The sequence below is a fragment of the Salvia hispanica genome, chromosome 6 (genome assembly GCF_023119035.1).
Source record: "Salvia hispanica cultivar TCC Black 2014 chromosome 6, UniMelb_Shisp_WGS_1.0, whole genome shotgun sequence".
Classification (NCBI taxonomy): domain Eukaryota; kingdom Viridiplantae; phylum Streptophyta; class Magnoliopsida; order Lamiales; family Lamiaceae; genus Salvia; species Salvia hispanica.
The window spans coordinates 1,890,292-1,905,709 of NC_062970.1; the positions used below are offsets into that span (position 1 = coordinate 1,890,292).

The 15,418-nt window shown below is 33.3% G+C and overlaps 2 protein-coding genes across 2 annotated transcripts; one reads left to right on the top strand and one right to left on the bottom strand.

Annotated features, from left to right (window-relative positions):
* Positions 1 to 1,730: 1,730 nt before the first annotated feature.
* LOC125193509 (MOB kinase activator-like 1A) lies at positions 1,731 to 3,454 on the top strand. The gene is made up of 6 exons (XM_048091318.1): positions 1,731 to 1,811; positions 1,890 to 1,998; positions 2,427 to 2,520; positions 2,887 to 3,020; positions 3,104 to 3,267; positions 3,371 to 3,454. Exons 1-6 carry the CDS (start codon positions 1,731 to 1,733, stop codon positions 3,440 to 3,442), a joined length of 654 nt encoding a protein of 217 aa, XP_047947275.1. The 3' UTR covers positions 3,443 to 3,454.
* Positions 3,455 to 4,481: 1,027 nt separating this feature from the next.
* Positions 4,482 to 8,842, bottom strand: LOC125196003 (O-fucosyltransferase 35). Its single transcript, XM_048094337.1, has 9 exons — positions 8,272 to 8,842; positions 6,960 to 7,127; positions 6,791 to 6,863; positions 6,621 to 6,691; positions 6,441 to 6,529; positions 6,110 to 6,242; positions 5,658 to 5,893; positions 5,053 to 5,529; positions 4,482 to 4,966 (listed from the first exon to the last, which is right to left on the bottom strand). The coding sequence occupies exons 1-9, from the start codon at positions 8,755 to 8,757 to the stop codon at positions 4,765 to 4,767; spliced, it is 1,935 nt and encodes a 644-aa protein (XP_047950294.1). The 5' UTR covers positions 8,758 to 8,842; the 3' UTR covers positions 4,482 to 4,764.
* Between the last annotated feature and the right edge of the window lie 6,576 nt (positions 8,843 to 15,418).

Genomic DNA, 15,418 nt, shown 5'->3' on the forward strand with positions numbered 1-15,418 from the left:
TGGCAAATAATATCACGAACTTTACCACGTGTTTGTTTTTTCCCACGAATGAAAAAATTCCCACAAATAATACTATGATACCGATTTTTTTTCGTAATTTCTCGACGACAATTTAGAAAGTTTCAAGTTTTTCAATATTTGAAGATAGTTTTTCTTGAAGCACACCCTCAAAAATTATTCTTCAATCTATTAAAATAACATGAGTTTTTTCATTCGTGGGAAAAAACAAACCCAAGGTAAAGTTCGTGATATTATTTGCCAATTTTAAAATTCGTGGGAAAAACCCAACTTTTTGAAAGTTTCATGATATTAGATGCCAATATCCCAAAAATAAATGTTGAAATAATTAACAAATGAAGTAGTCCTGTAAAAATATATTTACAATTTGTATCTGCAAATTTGACAATAAAATAATTACGGAGTATTTGTAAACGATAACCGTATATCATATCTTACACGAAACAAACCTATTCAATACGATTTACAAATCTAACTTTTATAATTCCATATGATTAAAAAAAAACAATTGAGTAAACGAGAGTTGATAAGTTAAAAATAAATAAAATTTCAAAGATTGAGATAAAATTACTAAAAATCGAGATAAAATTACTAAAAATCAAGATAAAATTACTAAGATTTAGGTACTACCGTAGTAGAAATCATAAAGAATATTTTGATAACAATCTAAATTTTTTTTCTTTTTGGCTTTCAACTAGTTCCGGATTTTTCTTTCAACGACACCTGTTAATTAATATCCACATTTATAACAAAAGTCACAGCATTAAATTCAAAAATAAATAGAAAGCTAGAACAATAAAATAAAAAAAAAATAAAAATGTGCAAAAATAATATTGAGAAATCAAAAAACCTGATGTTAGATTTGGATTCGTGGGCAGAAGACTTTTGTAGTCAGAGAATCTACCAAAGCAGTTGTCCTCTTCTACCCACTGCTGATGCAGCAACTTCAAGCCTTGAATGCCAGACTGTCATCTTCATGTGTGTATATATATTACAGATCAGAAAACATGCAAAACCTTTTTTCACATAAAACCCTCTCTTTATCACTCCCATCTATTCAATTCTCTTCAATTTTCTGATTAATCATGAGTCTCTTTGGCCTTGGCACCAGGCAATTACTTCTCTTTACTCTCTTTTTTTCAATCTTGTGTTTTTTTTTTAGTTTGATTGAATTTGTGTTGCATGCAAGTTGATGTCTAGTTTGATTCTTGATTGTGTACATTTTGTGTTATGATTTATTGATGTATTTTTTTGTTGATGATTTAGTGCATTTATGTATCTTTGCCAATAAAAAGATGATATTTTTGGAGTATTGAATTCATCTATGTGGATTGATTGAGTTGTTTTGAATTAATTTGATGGATTTAAGTGGATGTAGAGATTTTGCAGAAATCTTGGTTGTGGTTAGATTTGAAGAGGTGGTGTTATGATTTATTTCCACCTTATTGAATTTGAATGAATTAATTGAGGAAATCTTGACTGGAGTTAATATTTGAAGATGATGGTGTTATGATTTATAATTTATTTGCACTTTACTGAATTTGAATGAATTAATTGCAGATATTTTGATTGAAGTTAAATTTGAAGATGATGGTGTTATGATTAGTGAATTTAGACTTTGTAGAAATCTTGATTTGAGTTAGATTTGAAGATGATGGTGTTATGATTTCTTTCTAGATTGAATTTTATGATCTCTTTCTACATTAGTGGATATGAGTGGTGATATATGTTTACATGTGTGCAGAAACCAGAAGACTTTTCGCGCCAAAAAGGGCTCGACTTCTGGAATCAAGGTTAGTTCATTCATCATTTGCTTGATTTGAACAAGTTGGGAATGTTTCTTGAGGTTTTTATTTGGTGAAAATTTGTAGAGTCAGCACCTTAAGAGGCACATTGATTCGACTTTGGGCAGCGGGAACTTGAAGGAAGCTGTGAGGCTGCCCCCGGGCGAGGATGTCAACGAGTGGTGGGCAGTGAATAGTAAGATATGATCTTGCTTTAATAGTATTTGATTCTCTTCTAATTCTGTATTTGATGGATCTGTCGTCGTCTCATTGAGTCTCCGAAGCTTTGAAAGTAGAATAACTAGTTTGGATTAGTGGAAAAGGAAACTGAAAGAAGGAAAGTGGATTTCGTTCGAATTTGTTATTATAAGTAAGGCTAATTAATGTAAGAGAAAAATGGATTTCGGTCGAATTTGTTACTATTTTGTAGTTGTCTTGGCACGAGCAAATTGAGCGTGTGATTAGTAACGATACTGGATCATGTTGTCGTTATCTTGCTTTGAGAACCTATTGTTATGAATCTACACTTGCTGTGTTATTATGGTAACGGTATTTATGTATAAACGACAAAGCTGATCTTCGTTGTAACTGATTCGGAACGCTTGGTTTTGTCGCTTTGTGCAGCTCTCGACTTCTTCAACCATGTGAATGTTCTCTATAGCACTTTAACTGAATTCTGCACACCGGCAACTTGTCCAACAATGACTGCAGGGCCAAAGTATGTCTCTTCTTTACTTTAATGTTACTATCTTAAACGAATAATGAATAAATGCACCGCGTAGAGGCCTCATTTCACGACACGTGGTGCTTGAATGTCTATTTTTTTGAATCTCAGATCATCAAAATCTGATGAGTAACTCTGCTTTATTAATCTGATATTTTTGCCTTTTTGTAGATTATTTCATTCTCAATTGAACTTGTGCACATTAATATGTTATATCCGAGTATTCGATTCTATTTCTTCGTTTTCATGTTTAGAAAGATCTGTCAATTCATCTTAGAGTTATTCAGTTTCTCATCAGTATAAGGTATTGAAATATCTTAGTAGGCAACGAATGCTTACGCTGTTTTCGTTTCTCTGCAGGTACGAGTACAGATGGGCCGATGGAGTCACCATAAAGAAGCCCATCGCGGTGTCTGCTCAGCAATACGTTGACTATTTAATGGATTGGATCGAAGCTCAGTTCAACGATGAGTCCATTTTCCCTCAAAAGCTAGGTGAGTACTCGGCTTTCATTTCTGTACTAATTCGTCTCTTGCTGTGATCAAGGCCATGCTGAGGCGTCGTCTCTTTGCTGCAGGAAACCCATTCCCGCGCAACTTCCATGATGTCGTGAAGACAATCCTGAAGCGTCTGTTCCGTGTGTACGCGCACATCTACCACTCGCATTTCCAGAGGATTGTGAGTCTGAAAGAAGAAGCTCATCTCAACACTTGCTTCAAGCATTTCATGCTCTTTACATCGGTAAGGTTTATATACACGTTGCATCTACTTCTCGACTAGCTAGTCGTCTCGTGACTCTCGTCTCCCTCTTCTGACCCGATCGTGTGATTCGGATGTGATGCAGGAGTTTGGACTGATTGAGAAGGCAGAGCTTGCAGCTCTTGATGACATTGTTGAGTCTATTTTGCAGAAGTAGAATCAATTGAAGTCATTTCCAACTAATTTTCAAACTTAGTTTTAACATTTTACAGTACTTTCTATTATCACCAAATTTTACATTATGGTGACTTGAATCTGAGATACTACAGTAGAAATTGGTGTTTGTTTGTTACTTATATCTTGTTTATTTATCTTGAGAGGGTAGATAACAACTATCCTTCATAGGCATTAGTTTTTTATTTAAAACCGAACAGAATCGAATTTATATCTTTTCTTCAAAAAAAAAAAAAGAAATGAATCAAAGTTTTCAATCAGATTTATATTTTTTCTTTGAAATAAAAAAGAAACGGAGTTTTCAAAATATCCAAACGGATTTACCTAGCTAAAGTGATGTTCAATTTGATGGATGATATAAGTACGTGTCTTGAGAGGGTAGATAACAACTATCCTTCACATGGTTAATGTCACATAGCATTAGTCTTGTGTCTTTTGAGTATTGGTCTCTCACCCGCCTAATTAATGTAGGTAATATTAGAAAAGTTCAATCTCGGGATAAGTTAATCTTGAGCAATGTCTAGAATTGAAAATAAAACGAACCAATAAAGAGCTGAGAAAAATGAGAAATGAAAAAATTGGGACCGAATTCTTTTTTATATCCCACTTGTAGAAAAATATGGAGATTAAATGTGTTAGAGTTTGAAATCAAGAAATTAGAATTAGAATTAGAATTAGAATTACTATTAAATTATTTAGTGAAATAAATATTACTATATACAATTCAATTTTTTTTATTGTTTAGCTCGGTTTTGAAATCAAATTGTAACTCAATTAATCAAAATTTAAAGAATAAAAAATAATTTTAATTCAATATTTCAATTTAGTTCAATTGAATTAACCAATTTTCTGGTATTCTGGCCACCCTTGCTAGTAATGATCATATAAAATATTTAACAATAATTACCTTGAAAATGATAATATACACTTGTGTTCTGTAAAAAAAGACAATAACTTGTCTTGATTATATCACAATATATTGCTCAAGTGTTTGATCCAAGAAATACAGAAGAAAGTAACACAATCTAAAAATAAAATTATACTCATTTTGTGTAATTTATAACATCTCTATTCCCACATGATAGTACAAGAAATATGTTGTAAGTATTGCATCTAAGAATCAGTGCAAAGTTTCCAATCAATTCAATGCTTTTGGTCACATAAACTCAATTTGTATACTTGACCAACCTGCACCAACCCTTTAGAGACTCAGTCCACCAATTCTTGATTCCGAAAACTCGAATCGCCTCGCGACCGAACCCCTTTCGGAGCAGCAAAAATCTTGACGACCCGTCCGAGCTTCTTCTAAGTCGAGGGCTTTCTCTCACAGATGCAGCCGGGGAGAGGGTTTGCATAGAAACTTTCTTCGAGTTTCGGGAACTCGCCCGGCTCCCTCATGTACGGCCCACCAGTTCGTTCCTCGTGAAGCTTCTTCACTTTGGACTTGAACTTCTTCCAAGTAATGGTCCCTTCGTCCAACTTATCAACCAGTTTTACGAAATTCATCCTGATAGAGACGAGCGATAGGTGAGTCGTGAAGGGATTTACTACAGATACGGATATAGTTTGAACGATGATGGATTTCGAAGGTACCTGTCTGGATTAATAGTCTTCTTGAAACCTTCGAAGCGTCTATGACCTTGCACCGCCTTGGCCATATTCCCGTCATAGGTGTAAACGAAGACGTCACTCTCAAGAGCAACGGCGTAGTCCAGACCAGCCAGCATGTTCTGGTGATTCCTGAACGGGTTCAGCTCTTCCTCTGATGCGAGAGACGAGTGGGAAAAGATATTGGGGAAGTTTTCGTTGAGGTATTCCATGCTCCCGTTGCCAAAAGCTTCACCGGCCACCAGGTAGATCCTGGTGCTCGATGGGAAGCCTAGCGCCTTAAGCAAGAGGGCGGTCTCCCTTGGAGTCATGGGGCAGCCACCGAGCATTCTTCTTTCGGCACCATCAATGTCTTTCTCCTTCCAGTGGCTGACCTCGTTCCGCATCTGGCGGAGCTCTTCGTCTTCTTCACTGGTCAAATTATGGCTGCATCCTGTAAAAGCAAGCATGTCCTTCTCATATCTGCAACAAAATCGATCAAAAGATCAAATTCACGACTCTGCGTACTAGTAGCCCTAAATCGAAAATGCATATACTACGCAAAAAACGACCAAAGGTACTCGAAAATGACATAAAAAATCAGATGAGACCTCAAATGGAGTGCGAGATACGGGCTGTTGTCATCTTGTCGCATTCTCGATACCAAAATTTTCCCCAGATCCTCGATTGGAGCAGAATACTTTAGTGCTCTGTAATTCACATGACATCTTAGCTTCTGGATAGAAGGGGGAATTCCGTTGTTCGCTAGCCGGGAATCACTATGAGTGAAGTATATCACTTTATGCTGCTTCAAGAGTGGAAGGACCTCTGATTTATAGTAGTTAACCTGTTTTTAGAGAGATCAAAAAGAGGATTTCAAATCTGCAATATTCCATCACGAATCGACTTTTTAAATGCAGAAAACAGCCGAAGAATCAGAAAAATGTAGCGGTGTTTAGATTGGCGGATGATCATCCTCTAATGGTAAAAAGAAATCCGAACTCAGGAAAATGCAGCCACACTACAAGCTTCCATTGTAGACAACAATAGTATAGTTTCGTACCTTTGACCAAGATATCGGAGTTTTCGAGAAAGGCTCAACTCCAGCATATTCCGGTGGCAATGTGTCAACTACGTGGACATCACCTTGTAGTGACTCGATGAAGTATTGCCAGTCAAATAGATCTTTGAAACCACTGGACACCACAACAAAAAAACATTTCAGAATTATTTAGCTACGAAGTCAGAATGAGTGAAAGCATTTTTTTTTAAGATTATTGATTGCATTCATTATTGCACAACGCGTAAATATTATACTATCTGCAACGCAAAAATTTCTAGAATGGAGCACGGGGCTCTTATTAGTGCATCATCGATGGGGAAAAAAAGATCACCTCTCGTCGGCCCAATATGACGAGTGATCGAGAGCTGGAAGGACGAGTGTGGCCTTCAATATTTTAGCAACAGCAACCATATCACAGATCTGCACTATAAAATTATATGTTCATCAGATTAAAGGGAACGGAATCTTTTAAAGAGAAGCATGAAATCATGAAAATTCATAACAACCAGACCCCAAATCTCATCTGGTTTAGGCCGCCATTTGCATTTATCAGGAGGTAACCATTCGTTTTGGAATCCAGCTCTGCCCAAGAGATAAAACGTAAAGATGAAATCGAGCGAAACGTGATGAGAGGGGAAGGGGACACGTAAAATAACAGTAACAATGGATACAGTGGCTTACTTTTGTGACTTTTTGGTCGATCAAGGCATCGAGTAAAATTCTCACTATCAGGATCAGACCATATCTCTGAATGCTGGAAAATACAGTCACATTAGAAAGAACGAAAATCTGCTTTATTCCTTAGTATCGACCCCTAAATTAAAATATTTAGATAGAGCTTTAGACTTACATCGGCCAATCTATCATGACCATTAACTACGCCTGAAGCCATCATTGTTACAGTTTGTTTGACTTCAACTTCGGTCCTCCCATGATCATCTTCCTTATTCACATATCTAAATGTGTGAGATCCTTCATCGTGTTTACTAAAATGACTTGTCGTGGAGTCATAAATGTCCTGGTAGAGTTACAGAAAGGGATCATTAGGCGGCATGGTTTACCAACATAAGTATGGCAATGAGGTAAGAAGATGCGTGACGACACAAAAAGTGAAAGAAAGCACAAAGTAATGCGGGTAAAAAGAATAGCCCCACATACAATTTCCTTTACAGGAGAGCATCACATCAATCGAAATTGTATTCATGAAATATGGTATTCTAGCAGAAAAACTAAAATTTATGTATGGGATTCACAAGAAAAGTAATGCCACTCTGAATAAGACAAATGTTCATGTGCATTTTGTTAACTAAGACTTCAAAATAATAAAATTAAGACAAATACTTTGAATATAATTTCAGCAGTTTCCGGAATCAAATTGCTGCGATCACTGTGAAGACAAACTCATTAACTATGACTAGTATTTTCCTTCAAGCTAAACTAAAAACTAGTTGAAGACGTGAAAGTTAATATCGACTATAAAAAAAGGACTCATCAATACTTCATTTTTGGGATAACTGGAATTTGATTTCAGCTACTTTCTCAACTAAACTCATCTTAACTTCCTCAAGTCCCAACAAACCGGATTTTCGAATAAGTATTCCAAACAATTACCACGCTTTTATAGAACCATAAACAACACCAACACCAACAAGGAATTCACTTAAAACTACTTTACTCGAGCCGGGGTAAATTGCAAAGACAGAAGGAAATTCCATCCCGAGGAGGCAATGGAGAAATAACACATCTCTTCCTCATCACCCTTTTATGTATCCATATGCCGTTTACGCACAAGAATGTCTCATCACCCGGAAAGCCAATCATTCCATTTTCTCCCACCTTTTCCAAGTAGCATGCCAAATTTAAACCACTCAGTGATACATCATCAAAGTAGAAAAGCCAAACTAGCACAACCCGAAAGCTACGAATCTCGATGCATCCTTCCTAGTTTACCCAAATCAAGCAACACTTTCAGTGATGCATCATCAGAGTAAAAGCAAAACAAGCACATCCTTTCTAGTTTACCCAAATCAAGCAAACATGAATCAATATGCCTATAAAAAACACCATCATCAAATCCCATCAAAACCACAAAATGCCAGCAACAAAACAACAAGGAACAAGTTGATTTCTAGTTCCACTATAAAAAAACTCGATCAATCAACCTGATTGCTTCCAAGCCTTTCAATGGCGGATCCGAACCATCCGGTGGCGCAAATCTTGAAAACGCCGAGAAACAAACACATCCCGCAGAACATGAGGAACATCCACTGCCCTAGCTTCCTCTTCCCCTTCAATTCGACCCCGAACCCCCCCAAATCCACGCCCAGCGACGAAATCTTCCTCCTCAGATGCAGCCTCTGCTCGGCGGAAACCGGCGATTCAGATCTGGGGGAGTTGAGATTGAGGTCGATCACCTCATGCTGATTGTTGCTCTGCGACGAGCTGCTGCTGCTGTTAACATTGCTGTTGCTGTTAGTATTGTTGCTGTTAGTGTTGTTTCGCTTGAAGGAGTGGGCGCGGCGGGTCATCGGGCCGGAGAATCGGGGGCTGTTGACGCGCTGGGAGAGGCCTCCGCCGCCGCCGCCGCCGCCGCCGGCATCGGTGGCCGTGGGGTGGTGGTGGTGGTGGCTGTTGTGCTGGTGGCCCATTTCCGCATCACATCGGCGAGGGGAATCGAGGATTGTGGATTGATTGAAGGAGGTAGATGAGATCGATCGAGATGGATTTGGGGTCACTGTAAACTCGCACCAGTGTTCAGATTGATTGAATTTTGGTTGTAATTAAATCGTTAATTAGTTATGTTTTTCATTCTCGGTTTAAAGACTACATAGGGCCTATGTTGACGCTAATTATGTACTAAGATTTTCATTATTCGAGTATTAGTCTTTTTATTTTAGTAATTAGATGATTTTATATTTATACGAAGCGATATTGGCATCTAATTCACGAAACTTTCAAAGAGTTAGTTTTTTCCCACAAACTTTAAAATTGACATATAATATCACGAACTTTACCACGTGTTTGTTTTTTCCCGCGATTGAAAAAATTCGCACAAATAATACTATGATACTGATTTTTTTTCGTAATTTCTCGACAACAATTTCGAAAGTTTCAAGTTTTTCAATATTTGAAGATAGTTTTTCTTGAAGCACACCCTCAAAAATTGTTCTTCAATCTATTAAAATAACATGAATTTTTTCATTCGTGGGAAAAAACAAACCCAAGGTAAAGTTCGTGCTATTATTTGCCAATTATAAAGTTCGTAGAAAAAACCCAACTTTTTGAAAGTTTCGTGATATTAGATGCCAATACCCCATTTATGAATGTTCATTAAGTGAATAAGTTCAATATTTAATTTTAGGATAATGCAAAATATGACTGATCGGACCATATTGATTATGGGTAATTTAGAGTTAGATTTAATTCGGGATAATTTAATTTTGAGTATTTGATTGTTTATATTAGTCCGCGATTTGTCACTTGTTTGGTTGTTATGACAATTTTGCATCTTGATTAATGTTTTTTTTGGTAATGATTTGCCTCCATAATAGCAAAATAAAGGATTATATAGGTGATTCTACTTTTATTAGGATTATTTTAGTGAGATTGATTTAATTTGTGTTCTTTTTTTCCTCGTCAATTATCCCTTTTATCTGTTTCGCGCTGATGGTGTTGAGTTTGACCGATTAGTGTTTGATTTTGGCTCATTGGTGCTTATTTAGGTCGACTGGTTCAGAGAGTTTTGGCTGTATATTGATTTTTTTTCCATTGATTTCCATCAATTTTCATTATTTTTTTTTATTTGTTATCGTTGGCGGTGTGTGATTTGCTCGATGGTGTTTGGAATAATGTTTGGAGTGTTCATGTGATGGTGGGATGGGTTTTGGTGGTGTTCGTCGAAAATTTGGTAGTCATTGTTTTGATAGTGTTTGTCGGAAGTTTGTTGTGTTTTTTTACTAGTGTTTGCTATGACTTTTACATCGAAGAAGTTATTTTGCTTGTGGTGTTTGATTTTTGATACGTGAAAATTAGAACATAAAATATTAATTTACATATTAATTTATGTAATAATTTTGTCGATCAAACAATAATGACTAGACTATTATTTCATACTACTAGAATGATATATCAAGCATTTTAATTTTTTTGCTCAACATTCGGCAATCCATATTCACATTCATATTTTGATATTCATTGCAACTTGTAAATTGTCTTGTTCACTTATGCCAATGCCAATGCCAATGCCATGGCAAATGATGGGCTACATTTCTTTATGGACCATTATATTTTTAAACTTTTCCAATTTTTGGGTGACTTATAATTTTGAACTTTCTTATATTTAGCGTGTGGGGTCTAAAACTTGAACACCCTTATGCTCGTTGTCGTTGATACATTTGTATTATTATTATTTCAACTTATATACGCCTAGTCCATAATATTATCAAAACTATAATAATTAATGTTACAAATTCCATGAAAATGAAGTTTCACAAAAACTTTTAATTTTACAATTTTTTATAGTGTTAGTTTCCGCTTTATATCATGACTTTATGAATTATGAGTCCAATTTTTTTGTATGGTCTAGAAAAAACTAGATAGTGCCAACTATTAGTATTTTAATTATACTATCTGTTAAGACATGAATTTAAAATTACTTTCAAATATGGGTTTACTTTACAATGTAATTTATGAGTACAATTTCCGGCAAAAATAAAATTGTTGACTAAAACTTGGCTTTTACATAATTACATCTATATCATGTATTGGAAATTGTCCAGAGATTGACAAAATGTCAATGTCAAATGTAAGGACCATATTCTATATATATAAAAAAAAATAAAAAAAACCTCACTATGTTTAACATTTAACACCGTGGGTCTATAGCAAAATTAAATTTGTGATAAATACCGTTTTTGGAGGGACCATGATTAATTTGATGCAAGATCACTAATTCATTTACCATTAGACCAAGAGTATGTTCGGTGATTTCAATTAATGAGCATAAGTAACATAAAATCATCGACATAGTAGGTTACGTGATTAAATCATGTAACACAATATCGTGCAACAATATTGATTGGGCTTCACAAATCCTTACTAGCAAATTGTTATTGGCGTAGATCTGAACTGAACCTAAACACGTTATGTTAAGAAAATTTTCGATATACAATTTATACAGATGGTCAGATGGACATGACACGAACATGATAGCAATTATTACGATTTTATCCATTGACGCAATAGAAACCTTAGTTTCAGATAACATAACAGAGAGATGGTTCGTTTTAAAATTTTTCTTAAAAAGTCAGCTCGCATATACATGAATATCAGTTGACATCACAAAATATCAGTTTTTTACTCAATATCAATTCGTTGATTCATGAATATCACTTCTGGATTCAGTACCAATCTTTGACTTAATATCAGGAACTGATATGTTTTATGATGTCAATTGATATTAATGTATAAGAGAATTATTATGTTTTCGGTTCTAAAAGTTTTCATTTTGAAAAAATTCTCACTGGAACCATTCCCAACATGATAGTCTCACAAGTCTAAATTTTCTAAATTTAAAGATTAGTTTTAAAATAAACTATAACTAGTAAACCAATTAAGAATTAAAAATAATAATATTATGAAAACGGGTCACACGAATATGATACAATATTGTCACATCCTTATACTATCATCATATAATTTGACGTTGCACCTTAATTATATGTATTCATGTCTTAATTCAGTTATTTAGTGTGAATCCATATTCATCCAATGAGAATAAGTGTGTGCAATGTCATGCTCTTCCACATTAATTACGCGCTAAACGGAGCCCACTCCCTTTAATTCACACAACTAATTTAAAATCTTTTGCCAATAATCATCATGTGCCATTAGTTGTAATACAAGCTCACATATATACAATTTAGGATTGTTATCAAATACTAATTGCTTCATTACAAGTGTGGAAAATGCAAGAGGAGTACATATAGACCAATACAAAATCAAAAGAATGTTAGAATTCACAAATCAAAATTTAGTGGTATTATAATTCTTTATGACATTTTTTAATTGATAAATAAAATAAGTTAAAAATACAGTGAACTCGAATACGAAATCTGTGGCCTCGAGCATTAATAACTCTATTACTAGACTAACATATTCGTCTATGGTTGCAGACCGCTTATATGGTGTTATCGGATCCTTCTTTTGGCTTTGCCAGCCGATTTGTTAGTCATCATCTATTTAGTCCGATTGCTTTTATTCGATTTTAGAGTTTATGGTTAATAAATGAAAAAAATAATAGTATAGAGAGATTATTGAGAAAGACGATGTCTTGGACTAAGAACCATCGGTGGGAGAAAAAGATGAAAAAAAAATTGACTATAATATCGGCCTTGCTTTTTTCTATTTAATCTACTAAACATCCGATAAACATCATTATCATCATAAGACTCGGTATGATGATAGTCTGTAAAATATCATATAGACTTAATATCTCAATCATTTTCACAACTTATAATTGTAAAGCGACTATTATTATTATTATTTCTAATTCCCTCATCATAAAAAATGTTCTAAAAGGATAACATTAATTTATTATAATCGATTATAGAATTTTATTCTGACCCAAACCTATATTGCAACATAATTTTTGAATAAACAAATATACAATGCAAAGAATAATAAAAAAAGCAGTTGGACTTCATCATTCCCTGGCCATTTATTTATAGGTAAATGGGCCTAGGCTCGTTGTGGGGCCCTTTGACGGTTAATGGGCCCGCTCGTATGATCCATGTTCTTATTTAATTTGATTTTTTTTCTTATGTAAATGTGATTTTATAATTACGAGTATAATGTTAATATTTTATTTTTAAAAAATGAAGCTTTTTTAAGTGATAAATCTTACTTGCAAGACTTTCGCAACATTTGATTTGGAGTGGTGATATATTACTTATGATTTTTTTTACTACCTCCGTCTAAAAAAAAAAAAAGGGACTAATTTTACCATTTTGGAATATCCATAAAATTAGACCAATTTTAAATATGAGAAGTTTTTAACAAATATTAATCCTACAAATCATTCTAAATATGGACCCTACAATCCACTAGTACGACTTCCACCATCTTTTTTTTTCTCTCTCATATTTTACTAATTGCACATTAAAATCCGTGTCGTTTACAACTTTGTCTATTTTTTGTGGACAGAGATAGTATTATACAGTGACGGTGTCTAAAAATTTATTCTATTTTTTAATAAAATAAATAAGTTGCTCTAAAGCAATACAAAACGCACCTAAAATCGTAACTGCATTGGCGTATGAGGGGTGAGTGGCGTAGGGTGGGTTGGTATTTTTTTTTGTTTTTATTCTAATTTTCAACTATACATTCACCTAAAATCCACATTCAACTCATCACAAATCATACTCAATTTAATTCTTTCAGTTATGTCTTCAGTTTTAATTTAATGAATTTGGACTTTAAATTGTGCATTTCTTGGTTTTTTTATTTTAGTAATTTATGATTTCAAATTATGCATATTTTATTTTCAATTAATGTACTTATAGAAATTTTATTATGTAATTTTTTATTTTTTATATCTTTATTTTTATTTTTTTCAATTTAAATAGATATATATATAAAATTAGCAAATAATTAAATATGATGATAAAAAAAATTGAATTGTGGTTAATACAATTGAATAAGTGAGTTCTGAATATACTCTATGATAGTAGTTTCGACAAGGGATTGTACCGTGAATGATAATTCAAAATATATTGTTTTGTACGTAATCAATATTATAGTATTAATATATGAAAATTTAATTTCGATATGCCTCATAAAATTTTCATTCCAAAAATTTAAATTGAGGAGGACTTCAACTAATATTAAATCATACCGAATTATTAAATCATAAAATAGTGTATTTATTATAGTACTCCATCTGCACATAAAAAAGATATAGGGATTTCATTGACATCCATCTGCAATTCAATAGTTATATATTTTAATTTTATTTTACACAGAACTTTTGATTAATTTATCTCTATAAAAGGTGAATTCAATTTTCCATTAATAAAACACCAAGCATTCTTATCTCTATATCTCTTCTACTTTATATTTTGTATCAAAACTTATACTTATAAAAATAATTTATTCAAACTTTATTTTACTTTATACTCGTGATTTATATATTCTTCCTTATCTTTCAACCCAATCTCATGTAACAATATTTTCTCCTTTTTCCTCTAATTTGAGTCCATCTCTATATCTGCTATTGTAAGACAATTTGCCTTCGTAAACATCACTTTAGTAAAAGCGTGTCAATTTAGTAAAAACTAAAAATAATTTCATAATTTCAACAAATTTTTAAAAAATAAGTTTATTAAAGACTCAAGCCCCTAACATCATCTCACTGCCAATTAAGTAAAAACTAAAAATATTATCACAATTTCAACAATTTTTTTTTTTAAAAAAGTTTAATAAAGACGTAAGCCCCTAACTTGCATCGTGATGTTCGAGTGAGCACAACTACACATCATTGTCAAAAAAATTTTAAAAAAATAACTAAAATAATAGTATCACAATTTCAACAATTTTTTTAAAAAAGTTTAATAATGACATAAGCTCGTGGGTTGTAACGTTTGAGAGAGAGAGAGAGTGAGAAATAATAATGTAAAAGACGAAGGGATGGAGTTAGAGATTGGAAGAATTGAAGAATAAGAGTTGAAATGAAAGGTGAAATGATGTTGTCATATTCTAAGTTGTAACTGAAGATTGAGTTTGCTTTTACTACTCCAATTGTTTAATATTTTTTCCACACCTTTTGACTTCGATATTCAATCCCCAACTATATTCTTCTCATTTCTCACCTGGCAAATTTTCTATAAAATTTTGAAATCCACAATACTTCCAAAAATACAACAAACTTTCATAAATTAAGGAAAAATTATTGTGTGAAGGAAAATTTTACAAGTTTGCCACAGAAATTAAACTTTTGTAACGGAAGATTGAAACTTTAATAAATTTATCAATTCAAGAAAAAGTGGTTGCGAAATATTCCATCTCATCTGAGTTGAGTCGAATTCAAAATCAACAAAAAATAGACGTGAATAAAAAATATTGGTGGAAGTTCACATTAAATTTATGGTTGTTTTAGGAAATAACCACGTCTTTAATGCATATTACCACTAAAAAAATAATGAAACTTCAAAATTGCAGATAGAGTAAGAAAATAATTTCATATGTACTCAAAACATCCCATTGTAAAATTTTCAAATTTTGATTTATTACATTATAATCTAAATCGTTGAA